This window comes from Phacochoerus africanus, chromosome 1, assembly GCF_016906955.1.
Source record: "Phacochoerus africanus isolate WHEZ1 chromosome 1, ROS_Pafr_v1, whole genome shotgun sequence".
NCBI classification, from domain to species: domain Eukaryota; kingdom Metazoa; phylum Chordata; class Mammalia; order Artiodactyla; family Suidae; genus Phacochoerus; species Phacochoerus africanus.
In genome coordinates, this window is record NC_062544.1 from 155,224,732 (window position 1) to 155,248,748 (window position 24,017).

At 44.2% G+C, this 24,017-nt stretch overlaps 1 protein-coding gene across 1 annotated transcript in view; it reads left to right on the plus strand.

The window, feature by feature from the left end:
- LOC125128592 (serotransferrin-like) overlaps positions 1 to 24,017 on the plus strand; it is a 79,153-nt gene that overhangs the window by 25,530 nt on the left and 29,606 nt on the right. Inside the window, 8 exon segments of the mRNA XM_047782838.1 lie at positions 977 to 1,121; positions 2,571 to 2,635; positions 7,771 to 7,955; positions 9,945 to 10,125; positions 20,142 to 20,232; positions 20,234 to 20,403; positions 21,009 to 21,103; positions 21,952 to 22,029. Coding sequence (XP_047638794.1) covers positions 977 to 1,121; positions 2,571 to 2,635; positions 7,771 to 7,955; positions 9,945 to 10,125; positions 20,142 to 20,232; positions 20,234 to 20,403; positions 21,009 to 21,103; positions 21,952 to 22,029 — 1,010 coding nt within the window.

Consider the following 24,017-nt stretch of genomic DNA (forward strand, 5'->3'; position numbering starts at 1 on the left):
CCTCTCTGCCACCTCCAAATAGATGTAGCTACTTTAAAAGAAGAGCCCTCTAAAGACAATTAGGAACCAGGCAAGTCCTGTGTGTTGGCGGGTGGGGCACGGATTTGGAGATGTGACCACACTTCTGCACTGACGTGTTCAGTGACACCAGTTTGCCAGGAAGTAAAGCGTGGCTGGGGTGACACTCAGGAGTCTTGTTGCCCACCCTCTGCTCTCCTGAGCCACATGGCAGTTACACAGCCGTGGGGGAGCAGGTGAACCATGAGTGAAATTCCCCAGCACTTTATTGAGCCTCGAGTTCTAAATTCTGTTAAAGGCTCTTCTAACACATGGTAGGCAAAGGACATGTCTGAAAACAAGTGCCACAACCTCAGGGAGTGAGACCTTCAATTTTACCCTTTTATGTCAACTTTCTTTTGTTTGTTTGTTTGTTTGTTTGTTTTGTCTTTTTGCCTTTTCTAGGGCCGCTCCCTCGGCATATGGAGGTTCCCAGGCTAGGCGTCCAATTGGAGCTATAGCCGCCGGCCTACGCCAGAGTCACAGCAACGCCGGATACAAGCTGTGTCTGCGACCTACAACATAGCTCATGGCAACACTGGATCCTTAACCTACTGAGCAAGGCCAGAGACCGAACCCGCCACCTCATGGTTCCTAGTCAGATTCGTTAACCACTGAGCCACGACAGGACCTCCAAATATGTCAATTTTCCTACCATTTCCATGCCATCTCTCTTTAGGTGAAAGAGGACACTGTCAGGATGACCATGGAATCCCCTCCACCATAATGGTCATGGACCATTCCCAGCCTCAGTTAAGCTTCCTTTTAAAGCCTATAGCTGGGCAGGTCCCGAGCTGGTGGCAAGTCACAGAATGAATATGTTCTTCTTATCCTGGGCCATATATGCCTGTTAGGTGGTAGATAAAGTTCACTCATATTGACTCAGGAAGAGTTGACTTTCTTCTGTCCTTCTGCCCAGATCAGTTTTTCAGTGAAGGCTGTGCCCCTGGGTCTCAGCGAAATTCCAGTCTCTGTGCTCTGTGTATCGGCTCGGAACGTGGGCCTGGAAGGGAATGCTTAGCCAACAACCAGGAGAGATACTATGGCTACACAGGGGCTTTCAGGTGAGTCTTATAATCTTGATACAGAAACAATAATAATCCCAGCCCTGGTAAGATTCCTGTTGGGGAACTCAGGTGAGATTTTATGATCCTAGCCCATTAGTCCTGCAAGTCAAGGTGTCATATTTACAAACATATGTAGAAACTTGTGTGAAGGGGAGTCCAGGTCCCTCCCGGACATTGTCTCCAGACCTGGGTGGCATAGACAGCAAAGACTGGCAGTATGGGGAGGTCAGAAATTCTCAATAGGGGGCATTTTGCTCCTCAGGGGTCATTTGGCAGTGTCTGGAGTTTTTTTTTTTTCTTCTTAAGGCTTCATGTGCAGGATAATGGAAGTTCCCAGACTAGGGGTTGAATCAAAGCTGCAGCTGCCAGCCTACGCCACAGCCACAGCAACGCCAGATCTGACTCGAATCTGCCACCTACACCACAGCTTTTGGCAACGCTGGACTCCTTAACCCACTGAGCGAGGCCAGGGTTGAACCCACATCCTCATGGACACTATTTCGGGTTCTTAACCTGATGAGCCACAACGGGAACTCCTTAGAGATGTTTTTAATTATCAGTGGGGCTGAGGGGTGCTACCAGCGTCTAAATGGGAGAGGCTGCTAATCATCCTGCCTGCGCAGAAGAACACCCTACAACAAAGAATTATCCAGTTCCTAATGTCACTAGTGTCAAGGTGAGAAAACCCTACCACAGTTGAATAAACACAAGAGTCAAGTGTCTGGCTCATGGTCTTCCATGCAGAAGGTACAACCACATTCACCTAGAAATATACAAAAGTGAAATATATGATTTATACATCCCCAGTTTCAGTTCTATTTCATGGAGTCTTTTTTTTATTATTATTATTTTTAAGAGACAGCTGTGAACCTTATGACTTTTTTTTACTTTTATTTTTTTATGATTTTTATTTTGACTTTTTTTACTTTTTTAACTATCCTTCTGAGTTAGGCCCGTCTTACTTGGTAATTTATGAATCCATCAACTTCAAATTGATGGTGGTATTGTAACTGAACTTCTCAGTAATGAAGGAAAAAGCAGATTATCCCAATTTTCCAGGTAGAACCATCTTGTGAATTAGAGTAAATATAATTCACATTCCTAAAGTTTCCAGTTGTACAAGTAGACTGTGAAGAAAGAATCACTTTACTGAAAAACTGCCCCCTCCATTATCTGTGTTGAAGCTAGGAAACCTCTGTGCCAGAATTTGGAATTTAGTGTGTAGAACTGAAATAGCTAACTACAAAGCATATCAGAGGTTCTGTTTTCTTTTTCTTTATCACTTAACATTAATAATATATGATGAGGGAGAATAGATTCGTGATAAAATGGGAGTCATAATTGCTGATATCAGATGACCAGCCCTGGTTCCACAAGGTGACCTTCCTGAATCACAGACATGTCTCTGACCTCTTTCCTCCTCTCTCTCTATCTGGGACTCTGCAGGTGTCTGGTTGAGAAGGGAGATGTGGCCTTTGTGAAGGATCAGGTTGTCCAGCAGAACACTGACGGTACGGACACAACCCTTTGTCCCCATACAGCAGGGTGGCTGGTGCACGTGTGTTCAGGATGTCTTTGTGGAAGTGTCAGGTTCGTCCGTTCTGCGCTGTCTCTCCCTCGGTCCTTGCCTACACACAACAAGGATTTGGAGGCCGAAAATCACTGTAGCGGCATCAGGATAGAGCCAGCGGGCTTTGCCGCACAAGGATGGAGGGAGGTGATCTGGCGGGAGGTTGTTCTGGCCGGGAGGTGCTGCAGCAGCGCTGGGATAGACCCAGTGGTCTTGCCGCTCAGAGATGAAGGCAGGCGGTCTCAGCAGGGGAGCGGTTCTAAGTCAAGGGAGTTTTCCCTCCGACTGACACCGTAGTGTAACACCTCAGAGCGCTGACCTTGGTCTGTTAATGAGGCTTTCTGGTCCATCTCCCCTAGCGAAAAAGGCTCCCGCCATTTGCCTTGGAGGTTGCAATCTAGAGTCAGGTAGCAGTGTGCAGCACGTTTTAATCACACCCACAGAGCAAACAGGCCGCCCTGGGGTAGGGGCTGGCCTCGGCTGCAGACCAATACATCACGAATCTGTTTGGGGACTCCTTTTCTCTTGCCCCAGGCCCCCTAATTTCCTGTCCCCACCTCCCTGAACTACGCGTGCATGCGTAAATTGATCTCTGTGAGGGGGGAGGGGCGTTTGGCTCCTCTGATTGGTTCCGGGGGAGGTGCCTTATTTACATGGGAAAAAATTTATAGGGAGATGCTCCGAAGAGCAGTCCTCTGGTACCTGCTTGTGTCTTCATTGTTTGGTCGCAGGCCTCCTCTTTTAGTAATCGGTAAATGGCCTGTTTTGAATCACCCAGGTCTGAGTCCCTATCCTATCCTACCTAACGGAAGTGTGACTGTCAGGGTCTAGAGCACTGATTCTCAACCCGTTTGTTCAGTGAAAAGAGATGTGTTCACCTGGGTATGCAGGATGATAAGGGCCAGGGGGTTCCCAGTGGCCTGGAATTCTCTCCCACGAGCAGGCGCAGGTGCAGGCCCTGTGCCTCCTTTCCCCAAAATACATCAGTGCACATTTCCTAAGAACAAGGATTTTCTCTTACAAACCTACATTCAATGATCAAGATCAGGAAATTTATACTAACATGGATTTAATGCTCATCATGTCCACAGTCCCTATTCATTTGTTTTTAAAAACCTTTCTTTTATTCAAATTTTTTTTGGCCACACCCACAGCATATAGAGTTCCCAGGCCAGGGATCAGATCCAAGCCACAGCTGCCAGGGATCAAACCTGTGTCCCAGCACTCCAGAGATGCTGCTGATCCCAATGTACCACAGCAGGAACTCCCCTATTCAAATTTTGTGAATTATCTTCAAAAGGTCCTTTATAACTAGTTCCCGTATTTCTAGGTCCTATAGATATTTAAATATACTATAGGTCCACTGGGAAAAAAAAAAAAAAAAAAAAAACCTTATAGGCAGTGGCACTCCTGTAGCAATGAGCAACATGACCCTGGCTTTTAGAACCATTCTCCAATAGAAGGAACCAAAGGCCTTTTGGAAAAATAGCTGATGCTGGGGCTTGGGCAAGAAAAGTACAAGGTGAACCTGGAACATCTTGCTGAAGCCCTCACAGAAATGGAATGTATCAAAGCACACAGGAGCCATTGGGAAAGCCCTCCACTGGCCAAATCTGGGACATTTTGAGCCTTAAAAGAAATAATAATAGTAGTAAGTGAGAACCCATTGACTAAAATAAGAACTCATGAGTCCACCTAGATTAAACAAATGAGTATAAGGGAAAGCTCTTCCTTATTGTGGAATGCTAATTATAGTCACAGAAATAATTGTAAAGGTTAAAAACTATAATTTGGCAACCAATATAGTAATAATTGCTTCAAGCAAGGATCATCAACGGGGACTAAAACTAGTGAGTGAAGATCAGAAGGCCATGGCATTAACAAAGAAGAAAAAAATCTTAAAAATGTTGGTAAGAATGAGCGTCCCACCTGCCCACTCTGTATCACTAACCGCTTAGAGCACCCCCTACAGTCCAGACAGTTATTACTTCCTTCCCTCCCTCAGGCCCCTTCACCCAACCTCAGATTTTTCCCACAATTCCTTTAGAATGAACTAGTACAGGACCAGCTCCTCCAAGAAGCCTTTCCAGATGGCACATCCCATCCCAGAGCAGAATCCTCTGTCCAGAGCGCTGTTATTATTGAATTCATCACGTTCTGTAGTGCACTGGCTACAGGGACCCTTTGAGTTCTATTTTTCCTCCTCTTACATCCCAACACCAACCACAGTATGGGGCACATGGACATTGCTAAGTATTTACTTGAAGGAATATTAGTTTGACTCGTTTTTCTTTCCTCTCTCCTGTTATTTTTGCTTTTTCCTTTAAGGGCTGTCCTTTTTCCGGCTACCTGAGTGTTACCCTAGGCTGGTTCTTTGTCACACCTTGATTTCTCTTAGTAACCTTCTCTATGAGGGCGCCCCTCTCTTGGCCTCAATTCTCTTTGCAATGACTTCAAAAGGCTTGGCTCCTGAGAGGAATTTAGAGAGGAGACCTACCTCACATTTAAATAACATCCTAAGATCTCTATTTGCCCCATAGTCATTTTTATGTGCAAAGCACACTGGCACTGCAACCTCACTAAATAAATCCAAACTCCTTACACTTCTCTCAAAATTTAGTCCTCTTCACACAGCCTCTGTCCCTACAGAGGACTTTTTTTTTTCTTTTTAGGGCCGCTCCCATGGCATATGGAGGTTCCCAGGCCAGGGGTCGAATCAGAGCTACAGCTGCCGGCCTACGCCAGAGCCACAGCAACACAGGATCTGAGCTGTGTCTGCAACCTACACCACAGCTCATGGCAATGCCAGATCCCTAACCCACTGAGCAATGCCAGGGATTGAACCTGCAACCTCATGGTTCCTAGTTGGATTTGTTTCTGCTGCACCACGACGGGAACTCCCCTACAGAGGATTTTATTATATGCCCTGCCAGTCAAGCCGAGATGAGTCTTTCAGTCAGTATGTTTTTTTGTTTCTTCAGAATATGTGTAAATTCTATGGTATTTTGTGATACAGAAGAATCAGGATACAAAGGCATGTGGACTCTCTGATCTAATTATGTACCTATGTGTCTACACATTATATGAGTGTCTAGAAAAGACACTAGAAGACAGGCACCAATGTTGATAAGTGAATGCTGTAGGATTATATGAGTTTCAAAGTTTTCTTCCTTAAACTAAGCAGCATTTTACAAAGCAGCCACAGTAAACAAGCATTATTTTTACTGGAGAGAAAATTTATCATCCTCTCTAGTTGCCTACTGCTCCTTACTCAAACCAAAGCGCCTCTCAGCTCATTTTTCCTAATTGTCCTATTTCAGGTGCATACATCAACATCGATTTCCATTCAGAAATTCTCGTAGACCCATTTTTCTTCCCATCTAAGTGCCCCACTTCATCTCACACTCAGAGCCTTGAGGACCTGGGCATATTCAGCCTGACTGCCCAAAGACTCTGTCCCAGTGGGGCTGTTTCCCTCCACCCATTAGAAACACCAGGCACATCTCTGTCCCTGAGTCTTTCCGGACCCGCCCCAGAGAAGTGGTCCTTTCTCCTCTCAATCCTACACATGTAACAGGACTCACCTGAAGACATCTTCTCCAGCTTGCCTTGCCGAGTCAATGTGCTTGCTCAGGGCTGGCTCCCTAGCTCACACATTTAGAGTGTTACACAAAATATAAAATGTTGGAAGTTCCCTGGTGGTGCAGTGGGTTAAGAATCTAGCATTTTCTCTTCTGTGGCTTGGATTACTGCTGTGGCATGTGTTCAGTCCCTAGCCTGGGAACTTCTTCATGCTGTGGATGCAGCCAAAAAAAAAAAAAAATTATTTATTGGTGTCCTGCATTCTTGCTTTTGGTATGTGTGCTATTTCCCCCTTCAATAAGATTGTGTTTTGCAGAGGGCTAAGAACATAGTATAGAATAAATGCTTAAATTACTAAGTAGCACAGAATGGATTTGGAGAGAATAAGTATGGATTTCATATGGAAGGTGTTGAGTTGAAGGGACTGCTAAGAAAGGAGAAATACTGAAAGGTGGGCAAAGATGTGTGCAGGTACTGTGGGAGGAGAGGCAGGGAATTTGGAGTTTTCTATTAAAACCAAAAGTGTACATTTGGGGAATGTAGGAAAAGGGGTATTTTTACTTATATAAATAAATTTAAACTTTTTTTTTTGTCTTTTTAGGACAGCACCCTCAGCATATGGAGGGTCCCAGGCTAGGGGTCTAATCGGAGCTGTAGCCGCTGGCCTATGCCAGAGCCACAGCAGCTCGGGATCCGAGCCATGTCTGTGACCAACACCACAGCTCATGGCAATGATCCTTAACCCACTGAGGCCAGGGATCTAACCTGTGTCCTCATGGATGTTAGTTGGGCTCATTAACTGCTGAGCCATGGTGGGAACTCCTAAATTTAAAATTTTATGATGGTGAATTCATATATTAGTTGTTCAAGTCAATGAGAAAATAAATTGAAAATTAAATTAAGAAAAAGACTGCAATCCTGCGTTTTAGGAGAGAAGCAAAAAAATGGGAAAACTTATATTTGCCTCAGGAGGAAGGAGCTTAAAACTGTGAGACTGGGTGAGATGTTCTTTTTCAGAAAGAGTACAGAGAAGATGAAGCAAGGGGCTGAGGAGAGGGAATGGACCTATACACAGAGGCAGGCATGCATTTCACGTAGAACTAGTACAAGTGAACCCAATTTCAGATATCTGGCCACCTTCCAAAAGGGTCTCCGGGGAAAGTTCTTTTGCTTGTTGGTGCACAGAGACTGTCAACCTACTTAGAGGGTCACTTCTTCGGGTGCTGGAGCAAGAGGTCCTAATGCTTTGGAGTTTAGGAGAAATGAAGATCTTTTTGAACATCATCTGCAAAATGTGGTTTATTCCACCCTGGCTGGGAGGGCAGATTGAAAGGAATGATCCCTGGGAATTCCTGGTAGGTCTCTCCTCTCTACATCACTGGAAGCCCTGCTGGCCACTAAAACCAGGCTTTCCACACACCAGTGGGTTGGTCACATCCGCCAATGAGGGTGCTTTGATCAAAGCTGTAGCTGACCCACACTTTCTGTATCCAGGAAAAAACCAGGATAATTGGGCAAAAGATCTGAAGCAGATGGATTTTGAGCTGCTGTGCCAGAACGGCGCCAGGGAGCCTGTGGATAATGCAGAGAACTGCCACCTGGCCAGAGCCCCAAACCATGCTGTGGTTGCACGGGATGATAAAGTGACCTGTGTTGCTGAGGAGCTACTTAAACAGCAGGTATGGACCAGCAGGGGCCTCCAACCCCTTTTTCCTGGGTGGATGTGGATTATTTGTGCACAGTCACAGCTGAGTACCAGCCCACACTCCAGCATTCTTTTCCTGGAAGTTAGAATAGGGAGGGCATGGACTATGGAACTTGCTCTCCCAGGGCTGGCTCTGCTAATATCTTCTGCTCATGGGAGATCAGACCCCATCTGATGCACGTGTCCCTGGGTCCAAGCATCTACCTTCCATCTCAACCTTGACTTTACTCTGCTGTACCCTCATTTTCCTCACATTTACCTTGTTTTTTTCTTTTTACAGCTGCAATTGCAGCATATGGAAGTTCCTGGGGCTAGGGGTTGAATCAGAGCTGCAGCTGCAGCCTATGCCACAGCCATGGCAACACTGGATTTGAGCTGCATCTGTGGCCTACACTGGATCCTTAATCCACTGACTGAGGCCAGGGATTAAACCCACATCCTCAGAGACACTTTGTCAGGTTCTTAACCCCCTGAGCCACAATGGGAACTCCTGCCTTTTTTAAAAAAAGAAAGACAACTGATCCCGTTTCCCAGTGCCACCCCCCCCCCTTTTGCTTTTTTAGGGCTGTACTCGTGCCATATGCCATATGGAAGTTCCCAGGCTAGGGGTCGAATTGGAGCTGCAGCTGCTGGCCACAGCCACAGCAACGTGGGATACAAGCCACGGCTGCAACCTACACCACAGCTCACGGCAACACTGGGTTCTTAACCTATTGCCTGAGGCCAGGGATGGAACCTGCATCCTCAGGGATACTAGTCAGATCCACTGAGTCACAATGGGAACTCCCTCCCAGCCCTTCTTGATAAAAGTCATAAAAGGTGGACTGTGTTTCTCTTGCTTAGGCAGAGTGAGAACCATTACAACAGGGAGAAAAAAATCAGGAACCCTACCTTTGGGAGCTTGTCAGGGGAAAATAAACAAGCCAGGGCCAGCCTTGTGGCGGATAGGGGCTGCTTGTGCCCTCTAGCCTGAAAGACTCCTCAACCCACAATATCCCCCACCCCTCAGCGACAGCTTCCTGCCTTTTGATCTACCATTAGTTTTCTTTTTCTTTTTATTTATTTATTTTTTATTTTTTGTCTTTTTGCCATTTCTAGGGCCACTCCCACGGCATATGGAGGTTCCCAGGCTAGGCGTCCAATTGGAGCTGTAGCCGCCGGCCTACGCCAGGGCCACAGCAATGCAGGATCCGAGCCGAGTCGGCGACCTACACCATAGCTCACGGCAACGCTGGATCGTTAACCCACTGAGCAAGGCCAGGGATCGAACCCGCAACCTCATGGTTCCTAGTCGGATTCATTAACCACTGAGCCACGACAGGAACTCCAGTTTTCTTTTTTTTTTTAAATTAAGATAGCACACCTTTGTGAGTTCTCTTAAGATAAACGATACTCTTAAGGTAAACTGACATTTATGACTAGCACTTCCTAGATGTTATATGGAATGTTAAATCTTTTGTAATCATTATTTCACTTATAATTCTAGAAGACCTGGAGGAGTCAAGCCTCTTATCAAGACAGGATCAAAGGTGCAAACATGAAAGTTTAACAGCTACCTGTACCACCCCTCATTGGATGGCTCGTATTTGATATCTTCTTTGAGAATAATACTTAAAAGGGACATGTTTCTGTCCTCTGATTTTCTGGAAGCAGCTCCCCAGGGCCATGGCCAATGAAGTGGGGAAGAGAGAACAGAGAAGTTAGCAGAGGGTGATTGGGAGAGAGGGACTTCTCCAAGGAGATGGGACTAGGATGGACCTTATGGAGCACATTGGGGCCTCATGGAAGTATGGATTTAGGCTCCATAACTGTGCAAATGCCAGATGAGGGATGAGGGAAGATCTTAAGTCATCATCTGCAGCTCCCCTTTCTCCCCAGAGCTGGTTTCCAGCTTCCAGCCACCCCCATGCCATCCATGTGTCCCCAGCACATGGTCCTCATGCACCTGCCTTCCATTTGACAGGCTCAATTTGGAAGACATGACTGCTCAAGCAGGTTTTGCATGTTTAAGTCAAATACCAAGGACCTCCTCTTCAGGGATGACACCCAATGTTTGGCCAGAGTTGGCAAAACTACGTATGAATCCTACTTAGGAGCCGACTACATCACGGCTGTGGCTAACCTGAGAAAATGCTCAACCTCAAGTGAGTAGGAGGAACAGCATGGGGAACCTTGCAAAGCAAACACACTCGGGGTTCTGGGTGCTGGATACAAAAGGAGGAGCGGGCTGTGGTCCCCAGGAGATGACCAATGGACACGGTGATACAAATGGGGGGACAATTCAATCCTAGCATGAATGAAAGGCTACTTGCATGGGCCAATGGTAAGGGGACACGGGCTGAGGGCACTGAGATAAGGACAGGCTGGACATGAAGAATTCCATACTATTACTAACGAAAGGAAGAGAGCTGTGCGACCAATCTCATTGCTCTGCTCTAAAAGCCTTTTTGTACAGTGCTGCATTGTTCAAAAAGCAGCCTCTTGCTACATGTGGCTTTTTACATTTATATTAACTAATACTAAACAAAATTTTAAGTTTAGTTCCTTTGTCACACTAGCTATATTGTGTTTAGTAGATACATGTGGCTCCATATAAATGAGGAAAGAAAATATTTCCAGGATTGCAGAGAGTTCTTTTACATGTGCTTATCTTGAACAATGATAAGTTCTAGTACCTCTAAATGTTACCATACATACCACAAGCATACCTCAGTGACATTTCAGGTTCAGTTTCAGACCACTGCAATAGAGCAAGGCACATGAAGTTTTTGGTTTCCTTTCCTTTTTTTTTTTCTTTCCTGTCTTTTGTCTTTCTAGGGCCACACCCTCAGCACATGGAGGTTCCCAGGCTAGGGGTCGAATCGTAGCCGTAGCTGCCGGCCTCCACCACAGCCACAGCAACGCCAGATCCGAGCCACATCTGTGATCTACACCACAGCTCTCCACAATGCTGGATTCTTAACACATTGTGTGAGGCCAGGGACTGAACCCACATCCTCATGGATACTAGTCGGGTTCATTAACTACTGAGCCACGATGGGAACTCTATGGTTTTTGGTTTCCTAATGCATGTGAAAGTTATACTGGAGTTCCCATTGTGGCACAGCGGAAACGAATCCGACTAGTATCCATGAGGTTGCAGGTTCAATCCCTGGCCTCATTCAGTGGGTTAAGGACCCAGCATTGCCATGAGCTGTGGTGTAGGTTGCAGATTCATCTCAGATCCCACGTTGCTGTGGCTGTGTCGTAGGCTGGCATCTACAGCTCCGATTGGACCCCTAGCCTGGAAACTTCCATATGCCGAAGGTGCGGCCCTAAAAGACAGAAAAAAAAAAGTTATACTTAACACTATACTATAAAGTATGCAATAGCATTATGTCTTAAAAAAAAAAACTAAAATCAATGCACATGTCTTGATGAAAACTTTTTTATTGCTAAAAAATGCTATCCATTGTCTGAGCCATCAGTGAATCATAATCTTTTTGTTAGTGGAGGGTATTGGTTCGATGTTGATGGCTGCTGACCAATCAGGGTGGTGGTTGCCTATGGCTGGGGTGGCTGTGGCAATTTCTTTTTTTTTTTAACTCAGTGAATTTTATTATGTTTATAGTTGTACAACGATCATCACAATGTGGCAATTTCTTAAACTAAGACAACAATGAAGTTTGCCACATCGATTGACTCTTCCTTTCATGAACCATTTCTCTGTAGCTTTGCTGTTTGATAGCATTTTTCCCATAGTAGAACGTCTTTCAAAGTTGGAGTGAAACTTCTTAAGCCCTGTTGCTGCTTTATCAAATAGGTTTATGTAATCCTTTATTGTGATTTCAACGATCTTCACAGCATCTTCACCAAGAGCCGAGTCCACCTTAAGAAACAATTCTCTTTGCTCATCCATAAGCAGCAACTCCCTTCCTGTTAAAGTTTTATCATGAGATGGCAGCAAGTCAGTCACATCTTCAGGCTCCACTTCTAATTCTAGTTCTCTTGCTATTTCCACGACATCTGTGCACTTTATCCACTAAAGTCTTGAACCCCTCAAAGTCATCTACGAGGGGTGGAATCATCTTCTTCCAAACTCCTGTCCATGTTGATGTTTTGATGTCTTCCTATGAGTCATAAATGTCATTAATGGCATCTAGAATGATGACTCCCCTCTAGAAGTTTTTCAGTTGACTGCCCAGATCCTTCAGAGGAATCACTACCTACGGCAGTTTTGGCCTTATTATTCCTTTAATAATAAGACTTGAAATTCTGAATGACTCCTTGATCCATGGGCTGTAGAATGGGTATTATGTTAGCAGACATCTATACATTAATCTCCTGGTACATCTCCATCAGAGCTCTTGGGTGACCAGGTGCATTGTCAATGAGCATTCATATTTTGAAAGGAATCTTTTTCTTTCTGAGCAGAAGGTCTCAATTAAAAAAAGCGGGCTTAAAATATTCAGTAAACCATGTTGTAAACAGACGTGCTGTCATCCAGACTTTGTTGTTCAATTTTTAGAGCACACACAGAGTAGATGTAGCATAATTCTTAAGGGCCATAGGATTTTGGATATGGTAAATGAGCACTGGCTTCAGCTTCAGAGTCATGAGCTGCATTAGCACCTAACAAGAGAGTAAGTCTGTCCTTTAAGCTTTCAAGCCAGGATTTGACTTCTCCTCTCCAGCTAAAATCCTAGATGGAAACTTCTCATCCAATAGAAGGCTGTTTTGTCTACTTGAAAATCTGTTGATTAGTGTAGCCACCTTCATTAATGATCTTAGCTAGGTCTTCTGGATAACTTGCTACAGCTTCTACATCAGCTCTTGCTACTTCACCTTGCACTTTTATTTTTTTAATGATTTTTATTTTTTTCCATTAAAGCTGGTTTACAGTGTCCCATCAATTTTTCTACTCTACAGCAAGGTGACCCAGTAACACACACATATATATTCTTTTTTCTCACATTATCATGCTCCATCATAAGTGACTACACATAGTTCCCACCTTGCACTTTTATATTATAGAGATGGCTTCTTTCCTTCAACCTCTGAATCAATCTCTACTAGCTTCAGACTTTCCTCTTACAGCTTCCTTATCTCTCTCAGCCTTCATAGAACTGAAGAGAGTTAGGGCCTTGCTCTGCATTAGGCTTTGGCTTAAGGGAATCTTGGGGCTGGTTTGATCTTCTATCCAGACCACTCAGACTTTCTCCATATCAGCAATAAGACTGTTCTACTTTCTTATCATTTGTATTTTCATTCGAGTAGCACTTTTAATTTCCTTTAAGAACTTTTCCTCGTCATTCACAACTTGTCTAACTGTTTAGCACAAGAGGCCTCTCTTGGCTTTTGAGATGCCTTCCTCATTAAGCTTAATCACAGCTAGCATTTGATTTAAAGTGAGAGATGAGTAACTCTTCCTTTCACTTGAACACTTAGAGGCCAGTGTTGGGGCTGTTGATTGGCCTAATTTCAATACTGCTGTTCTGCTGCTGCAGTCAGGACACACACAACATTTATCAATTGTTTCCCATCTTAATGGGCATGGTTTGTGGGGCCCCAAAACAATGAACAACAGTAACATCAAAGACCACTGATCTTGGATCACTATAACAAATGTAAGAAAAATGAAAAAGCATAAATTATTTCAACAATTACCAAAACGTGACACAAAGGCATGAAGTGAGCAAAGGCTATTGGGAAAATGGCGCCAACAGCATTTGCTTGATGCTGGGTTACCCAAAACCTTCAATTTGTAAAAAACACTACATCTGCAAAGTGACAATAAAGCGAGGCACAATAAAATGAGGTATGCCTGTACTTACCTAGAACACCAGCTTTCTAAGAATCGGAGAACAGTAACACATCATCACACTATAGCTATGTTGCATATCATTGAATCATTTGGAATCATTTAGAAGGTGTGGGAGAAAACCTTGTAACCTTAGGGCAGTTATTCTCCACCTGCAGCGTGCAGGTCTGTGAGCCATGGTCCTGGGGATACCAATTTAGCAAGTCTGTGCCAGGTTCAGGGTTTCTGGATTTTTAACAGCTGCCCACATAATTCTGGTGCAAGAAACGTGCTTGTCCACAGCCATGGTTCTGAGCACCCAGGTTTTGTTTCCCTAACCTATACCGTCCATGATCGAGGGGAGACTCTGGCTCTGCTGAACTCCACTCCATCCCCAGTCCCCAGCCCAGAAACTGGCAGGTGATGGGTGCTTAGTGGATCCTGTTATGTTAGTTTCCTAGCTGCAGAAAGAGGTCAAAGAAGACAGTCCTCCCAGGCTCCTTCCAGCCACATGGATTCAGATGTGGAAGCCTCACCCATAAGACACAAGCTGAGGGATGATGCAGGGCAATGGAATCATGTTACCATCCTTGCTGGGGGGCCCTGCCCGGTGTAGGCCTAGGAGCTGTGAATGGAAGGGGAGGAGGCCACTGGGAGAATGGCCAAGTCCTCCAGTTAGAAGAGCAGGGCAAAGGGTCTGAGCACTCTTGTATCAGCCTTAACTGCTCGTTTACTCAACAGAATATCCAGGTATATTTTAACTCTCCTACCTCTCTGCTCTGCCCCCACAGAACTCCTGGAAGCCTGTACTTTCCACAGTGCTAAAAATCCAAGAGTGGAGACTACCACCTGATGGAGACGGGATCCATAAGCTTCCCTCTGGTTGTGCTGGCCTGAGTGGTTTGGTTGCCTTCACACTTTCGTGGTGGCACCTCTGCAGAACAAAAAAAATAAAAATTATTATCATTTTTGTCTTTTAAAAAATTCATTTTTTCCTAAATGTTTGTTCTGGAAGGATCTCTTTCATACCATCTGACTAAATATATGTGCAATTAGCCCTTCCTTCAGAGTTCAGGATTCATCTGCTCTTTCGCACAGCCACATCTCCTGGTACAGTCCAAGTAGAAATCCTTTCTAAAAGGGGTCTTATAATAGAATCAAGCATATGAGGCTGTGTGTGTGTGTGGGCGTATGTGTAGGTGTGCACTGCTGGGGAAGGATCAGGAAGGAAAATATAGAGTAAGTATTGAGATAGAGTGCTCAAGGCAATATAGAAAAAGAATATAGAAGATTTATATATTAAAAAAAATATATATCCATACACTTTTTGGCCACACTCGCAGTACGTGGAAGTTCTGGGCCAGGTATCGAACCTGAGCCACAGCGGTGACAATGCTGGATGCTTAACTGCTAGGCTACAGGAACTCCTTAAAAAATATTTTACATAATCATGAGGTATACTTGAGGTCCTGAGTCTCGTTGCTTAGAAAAGTGAATCACTGGGACCTCTTCTTGCTAAAAATCATCCCTTGACCCCGATTCCCAGGGCAGTCACTGCCCTCTCTCCTCTTCCCCTAGTGGAACTCCTGGAAGGTGGAGCCTCGCTCTTTCCATGCCGCTCTTGTTATTATCAGCTGAACATAGAGAAATCAGTCTTCTGCTCTACTCATTTCCCACAGCTCCTCTGATCAAGGTCACTGCCCACCTGCTGGCTGTGCAAACCAATTAGTTCTTTCATCCCTGAGTCTGTTTATTCACCTGATATGGCTGACCACTCACTCGCTCTTCCTCAGAACTCCCTCCAGCTTCTCTGACACGGCAGCTCTCTGCTCTGGTTGTCTTTCCTTTCTGTGGTCTTACTGTGGGCTCATCCTACCAGCTCTGAAATGTAGGGTAATCTTCCTATGGGTTTTCTCTCTCTCTCTCTCTTTTTCCTTTTTGGCCACCCCAAAGAATATGGAGTTCCCAGCCCAGGGATCAGATCCAAGCCACACTTGCAACCTCCGCTGCAACTGCAGCAACGCTGGATCCTTTAACCTCCTGTGCCAGGCCAGGGATTGAACCTGTGTCCTGGTGCTGCAGAGAAGCAGCAGATCCTGTTGTACCACAGTGGGAACTCATGGGGTTCTTCTCTTGACCCAGGGCTCTCCCCACTTTTCAGGCCCTCCCTAAGCAATAAGAACAACTCCTGGGCATCTACAGCTACAGTTCTGACCCGGGTCTCTAGTGTCCCACACTCACAGCTCCTCCTGCCTGTGCATCTATGCGACTATATCACCACAATCAGAGGCCCAACAGTAAAAAAGTGAGGTGATCATCTTGAGCCCCCAGACACGCCCCCCCCCCCCCACGCACTGTCCTAATCCAATCATTGTTTCCACATATTTCATATCGTTAAAGACACGGTCTGCTACCCACTCACGGGAGTCTTAAACAGAGGAGTCAGATTTCAATTCACAATTTTCCCTCATCCCACATCCAATGTCAGCAGCAAGCTGTGTTGATTTTGCCCTCTAAGCAACTTTCCAGTTTGCCCCTTTGTTTCCTAACTTCTACTGTAGCCTTGGTTTACACTCAGGGGCAGAGCTGCAGGTAGGGGGTTTCTGGACACAATGGTCTACACCTCTCGACTTTCTGTTACCCAAGGAAACGTACGCCGGCTCCACGTTGCAGTCCAGACCTGATGTTCACCTTTCTCCATGCTCAGGCCTGCTTTGCTTTCAGCCTAGCAACACTCTGCCTTAAGTCATATCCACCTAAACGCCACACCCACCCCAAATCCTATGATAATTCTTTCTTTTCCTTTGTTTGGTGAGATATCCCACATTCCTTTGGTGTGTGGTGTGTCTTATTGCAATGAGTCAACCATTCTAATTTTATCACCAAAGCCCCAAGTGCCTACCATAATCCAGGCACTGTTCTAAGGGCTGTGAACCCACCAATGCCTATTATAGTCTCTAAAAATAATTTCAGTTCATTTTTATTTATTCCTCCCTCTAGACTATCTTCTTGTCAGTATATATGTGCAGAGAAATGTCCAAAATCGTGTTCATCAGATATTATAGGTAAAAAATTAAGGTGATTTGTGGCTTTTTTCTTTGATCTTTCATTACTTCATTACTGTATTGTTTTTAATATAATAAATGTGTCTCATTTTAGCTCTTTTTTTCTTTTTTTTTCCTTTTAAAATGGCTGCACCTGTGGCATATAGAAGTTCCCAAGCTAGGAGTTGAATTAGAGCTGCAGCTGAGGCCTATGTCACAGTCATGGTAATGCTGGATCTAAGCCGCATCTGTGACCTATGCTGGAGCTTGCTGCAACACCAGATCTTTAACCCACCAAGTGAGGCCAAGGATCGAAACTGCATCCTCACAGAAGAAAATGCTGGGTCATAATAGGAACTCCTCATTTTAACTCTTTTTAAAAACATCCTCTATTTTTTCCCAAAGGAACAGAATTAAAGAGATAAGTCAGAGGAGGGGAATCACATGATTGGTATCCCCGAGTCTGAGGTAGGATTTGGAGCTACTGGAAACAGGAGAGGGAAACATGTACCCAGTGAAATGAGACATTTTAATTAGTGGAAGAGAAGGAAAAATTGTCTATGTTGGTTTTGTTGTAACTCTCCCTAGGCTGTTAGAATCACGGAGGAGAACCCTTTCAGCTAGCTGCAGTCAATGTCTGCACACCCTTCCTCTACATCCACCCTCACAGAGCTCCCAGAAGCCTGCGGAGTCCCCAGGGTGGAGACAGGAGAGGTCAGGAAGCCACCAATGCTGTCCTCTCCTGCTCTCATTCCTGAGGATGGCAGCACCACTTTCTCATTCAAGTGTGGATGGTGTGCACATTTCTTCTGCCTTCATAACACTCAGGAAACAAATTGAAAAAAAAAATGCCATGTCTTATCAAACCCTTTTTTCCTCATTCCCAAATTTCACTGCCAACATGGCACTTGTTTACTTACACAGCTCTCGGACTAAAAATCCTTACACAGTGAGGACAGTTATAGTAGGTGTTCTCCATGTCTGGCCCTTCCTATTTCCTTGCATTTTTAGTCCCTAACAAATTTTTATAAAGGAGGTGTGTGTGTGTGTGTGTGTGTGTGTGTGGTGTGTGCGCGCGCGCATGTCGGGTGGTGGATACAGACTAGGGATCAGGCCCACAAGAAAGAAAAGAAATAGAATGCAGAAAGATTACTGTGGGTTCTGACAGTTTGAGTTGATAATGCTAATTTAAAATAGAGCAGGTGGCTTACTTACTTTAACAGCATGTCCTAAACATCCTTCCTTAATCTGGAGCCTCTATTGCCTACTTTATCAATGAAATGCCTGGAAAATGAATTGTACTATGTTGGAGTATACAGTAACGCATAAAGGAACACAACTGCCTGGGATCAGTGAGTAAGTTACTCAATCCCGTCTCAGTTTGCTCTCTGTAAAAGTGGGATAATGGATCATTGTGAGCATTAAACAAATTAATAAATTTAAAGTACTTAGAACAATGCCTAACAAACACTCATCAATGTTAGCAATTATCCTCATTACCCACCTGCTTCTCCACCTACTACAATCTCTTGTCCATTCCCACCTCCCCCAACCCCCACTGTTCCCTCTGAGCTCACTTTTCCTTCGAGCCCTCATGTCTGTTACAGAGATGCCACTGACCACTTCCAGGACACGTTTTATTCCTGTGCTGCTGACTCTTCCTTCTTAGGCTTCTTCATAGGGATCCCCTCTCCTCCTCACTCTTCAGGCCCTCCACGTTTAATGACCATTTATTTACATATGAAAATATGGCACTTATTGCTGAAATTTCACATACGTTTACTGCATCACCTGCTCCACATAGGATTTTCGAATTCTCAGAGGCACTAGAAACTCCATCTATAGCAAAAGAGAGGCAGTTTTCATTCTGGCTATATCCCCAGCTCCAAAGACCCTCCAACTGAGTTCTCCCTCCAATTTATGTTAAGCCCTTTGACCTTCCCAATAACACACAGCAACTGCTTCAGATGCAGTCTTGATAACTCTCCTTTTCCTTAACTCAGCATATCCAATTAATCACCAAATCCTATACATTTTCCTTCTAAATATCTCTCATATCTGTGCCCTCCTTTCCTCTGTCTTTGGTTCAGACCCTGTGCATTGTTTGCTAAAACACTGCAATAGCTGCTAGCTGGTCCCCCTGCCTCCAGACTTTTCTGTCTCAAACTGTAGCTCACCATTGATCTGCCAATCATCTATTTCATTCCCAGTTGACACTTCCTATTGCATTCTGGGTAAAGTCTAGGTTCCTCAGCATAGCACACAGTCCCTTCAGGTCTGGTTTTTGCCAGCATTTCCTGCTTCATCTCCTGCCACTTCTGCTGAAACGACACTGCTTGATGACAGAGACTGCAAGCTAGCAGCCCCTAAGCCAGCCACATCTGACGCAATGAGGTATCACAAGTTTTTATTACTTACTATAATTTGAAAAGTGGGAAATTTACCTTAAAAACTTATCTTTCTGGCATCTCTTGAAAAACTTAAGAGTTGGCCACACTGGTCCCACATTCTTGCCTGCAGAGTGGTGGCTGCCACTTTAGGGTAGGAGTGACAGTATTTGTTGCTGCTGTCTTTTTAGGGCCACACCTGCAGCATATGAAGTTCCCAGGCTAGGGATCTAATCGGAGCTGTAGCTGCTGGCCTAACCACAGCCACAGGCACACCAGATCCGAGCTGCATCAGCGACCTACACCACAGGTCACGGCAACGCCGGATCCTTTAACCCAATAAGAGAGGCCAGGGATCGAACCCGAGTCCTCATGGTACCCAGTCGGGTTTGTTACCGCTGAACCACGACAGGAACTCCAGGAATAAGTTTTTAACGGCCCTTGCCCCTCCCATTGACTTTCCTGGCTGCTTCCCTTGATGTATTTATCTCAGTTGTAGCTTTCAATTTACAATGTATGGACAATGAATTGCTCATTTTCTTCTGCACAGAGCAACCTTTCTTCTGTTAATGCCTGAAGAGCCTAACTCAGTTCCTATCATTTTCCTCCAGGAGCTTTCCCCTGAACCCACGTGGACTAAGCGACCTTTTCGGCCTTCCCATTCCACGCCTTACATCCTCTGTCACACTTCGGGCCACATTACTTTCCGATGAAATGTTTGTGAAACGCTTGAGTTCCTCACAAGTTTCACGAAGGGAGATTTCTTGAGCATTTATTTTATTCTCCCATCATTTTGTCCACGGTCATGGAGACAGCAGAGACATCTGACTCATCTTAAAGGATGAACATGTCACACAAACCTTGGCTGACTGCCCATCTCTCCGTGGGAACACACTGTCCCAGAGAACTACAACTCCCATCAGGACCTTCAGGATCCCGGACTCGGAAAGAGGAAATACAACATAGGAACTACCACTCCCGTGATGCTCCGCTTCGCACGCCTGCGCAGAGCCTAGGGCCACGTCGCTTTTGCAGTGCCGGGTGGTAAGTACTCAGACATGGCTTCTGCAGACTCCCGGCGGATGGGGAATGGCGGCAATATGGGGGGCGCCTTCCATCCCTACCTGGACTCCTTGCGGCAGGAGCTACAACAGAGGGACCCGACGCTGCTGTCAGTCGTGGTGGCGCTCGTCGCGGTACTGCTGACGCTAGGTAAAGAGGGGGCTGGTGGATTAGGTGGGTGCAGGGCAGGCGGGGATCCGATCTTGGACTGGGCTGTGCCGACCGCGGACGCGGTGTGGCGGTGCCACCTGGGGGGCGTCTAGAGAGGGAGACTCACTCAATACAACTCCCTGTTTTTCTGCCTGAAGCAGCGTGAGTAGCGCTACGTTAAAGAGGATTTCCCGCGACCCCAGGAGTCAAGTTTCAGTCCTCGGGCATGGGTTACTAGACCCTGTTTTGCCTGGGCACGTGGTTCTCCCCCCTTCCATTGCTCTTGTTGCCAAGACTCAAAGGGTCTTCTCTCCAAGTTTGAGCATCCTGTGTTTGAGCTAGAAGCCAGCGATACAGGGTTAATAAAGCCGGATTGCATTTGAAGAGTACGCAGTCGAGGTAGGGGGTGCAGATACAGAAAAGTTGACAGTTAGTAGTTGCAGGCACTCAGCAGAGTTACTAAAATAATGATTGTAATGGTGGTAATAACAAAGTAAATTCCAGGTAAATGAGGTGTTCTGTGGTAGACTTCTCTTAATTTTCCCCAACCCAATCACACACGCGTAATCAAGGCGTAATTTTGGTTCTTTTTCTCTATTCCACAGTGTTCTGGAAGTTCATCCGGAGCAGAAGGAGCAGTCAAAGGGCGGTTCTTCTTGTTGGCCTTTGTGACTCCGGGAAAACATTGCTCTTTGTCAGAGTAAATGCTTTGATTTTCACCTTTCTTAAACTTGATAGGAAAACTTAGGGCATCCCATTATTCCTGTGAGGTTTACTGAGCTGATGCTGACAGTTGGGGAGTTAATTCTTGACTCCTTTGGGAAAATGAAAAGACTCCTGAAAAACTCAAAATAACCTGGGATTTCTCTACCATTTCTTTTCTCTTGCACTTGCCAGATACTGACATTTAGCCCCTATCCCATTTAAGGGTTTTATATACTAACTACTTTCATGCCATGGCTAAGGATGCCAGGATAGCTGAAGAGATTACAGTGTATAATTCATTGTGTAACAAACTCTTTTGAGAATTTGTCAAAGGAACTTTTTAAAAGCGTGATTCTCTTTCCACATATTGGGCCACTTAGGCTTCTTTTCACTAATACTTATTTTAATCTACTTAGTATTTTTAAATATTTGGTTTTTTGCTACAGAGAGTAGCAGAGGTTTTCTCCTTATTACTTACTCTTCTTTTTGTTCTGCTAAAGACATATACTCTCTGATCATCTTTGATGATTAAAAATGTTGGGTGGAAGGTCAGTAAACTTGACCACTAACTGTTTGAAACTATTATTTGAACATAATGGTTTAAAAACAATGGTTTTCCTTCCTCTCTCACTGGAGAGAGGGGAATGAAGTTTGCAGTTAATTAGTTTTTTCTATAAGAAGAGGGAAAAGTCAATATGATCCTTTTCAGCTATTGCTTTTCAGCAAGCAACATTTATTTGTGTGACCTGACACCTGGGAGAGGTAGAGCAAAATTACTTTCTTTAGGTTTGCTATTGATATGTTTATTCTGATCTCCCTCATATATTTTTTTCTTTTAAACAGTTGTTAACAGGCCTTTACAGGGACACTCAGACTTCCATCACTGACAGCTCTGCTGTGTATAGAGTCAACAATAACAGGGTAAGGGGTTCCTAGACTGTTGGGAAGCTGACAATTTTACTTTGGTGTATCAGGAAAAGACTTTTCTAGGATGGATTAGTCTGAGGGCATTGGTACCATTCATAGCTTATTTTTGTGGATAAATGTTGCCTAGGTGACAGTTCTGCTCTCAACCATCCAAGTGGTGGCCTTAATTATGTCCTCCCTGGCTTTGTGTACCTTATACACACTGATGTTACATCACATTTTGTTAGTTTTTGTTTCTGTGTCTTCTTTCCAACTTTACAAGGGTGAGCATTAAGCCTTTTTCTTTTCATTTGTGTTTTGAATAGGTAGTACATATGGGACCAAAATTCAAAAGGCTAAAAAGGATATTTTGTGAAAAGTATTTTTCGCTTTCCTATCCTTCCTTACAAGTCTTCTCCTTGGAGGTAATAACCTGCCACTTTCCTGAATAGCCTTCCAGATGGTCTCTACTATACAAACATATCTTTATATTTTATTTTATTTTTTTTAACACACTGTTCTGCCCTCTTTTTTGGGGGGGAGGAGATTGTTTTTAATTTACAATATGACTGATACAGCTTGGGTTTGCTTTCATTTTCTCTTCTCATTTGCATACATAATATCACCTCATTGGTTTATGAGCTGCATAGTATTCCATTATGTGGCTGTATCATACAATTAAGTTTTTTTTTTAATAAGAGTCCTATTAAAGGACATTAAGTTTTTTTGTTGTTACAATCATATTTTTACAAACAGTATTGCATTGGGTATCTTAGAGTATACATGAATATATATTTTAAAAATACCATTAAGGAATAATGAGAAAGACTTTTTATGTACCGGTATGGCTTGGAATGTAGAGGGTGACTTCTAAGCCAGTTATAATGTTTAATAAGTATTTAGTGAGTGAGTGGAAGGAAGGTGGCTGGCTGGCTGGTTGGAGGAGTTAGATGTATAGATGGATGAATTAGAATGGTGATTTTAGAGACCTTTTCCCCTTCTCCTTGGTTCCACACCCACCCCACCCCTGCCCTTTTCTGGTACCTCCAGAATTAGACATTGTAAGCAAAGATAAAGAGACATCCTTTAAAATGTCTTAGAGATATTTTTTCTTTTTTCAGTAATGGCCATCTTTCTGGTTCAGACCTTTCTAAACTCCCAAGGATTCAGATTTTGAAATTTCTCGTTTGGGAGAGCTTTAATTCTTAGGGCACTTGTACTAGATTTTTTTAAATGGGGGTATTCCATAGTATGCTTTAGACCTATACATTCCAGTAGAGGAGCCACTGGTCTTGTGTGACCATTGAGCAGCTGAAATGGTGACTAGTCCAAATTGAGGGTATTGTAAGTATAAAATATACACCAGATCTTGAAGACTTAAGATGAAAAAAAGAATGTAAAATATCAATTTCTTGATTTTTTTATCATATTAAAAAGATAATTTAGATTTGTTGGATTATGTAATATATATTATTAAAATTTTACCTATTTTTTTTTACTTTTTTAGTATGGTTATCAGAAAACAATATTACATAAAAGACTTGCATCTTTGTATTGAATATGTAAAATATTCTTCTTTTTTACTTTTCCCAACCATTTATTTATTTATTTATTTATTTGTGTTTTCTAGGGCCGCTTCCTGTGGCATATGGAGGTTCCCAGGCTAGGGGTCGAATCGGAGCTGTAGCTGCCAGCCTAAGCCAGAGCCACAGCAGTGCAGCATCCGAGCCACGTCTGCAGCCTACATCACATATCACAGCAATGCTGGATCCTTAACCCACTAAGCAAGGCCAGGAATCAAACCTGCAACTTCATGGTTCCTAGTCGGATTCGTTAACCACTGCTCCACGATGGGAACTCCGCCTCCCTTTATGTTTTAGATCTAGTCTCTCAAGACAGTAAAGTATCTTATGGATTGTTTATAGTATGTGGTGTGGTACTGATTATGAAATGTGATAGTGGGTCCCAATCCAAGGTCCTTAGACTCTTACCAGTATTTTTTT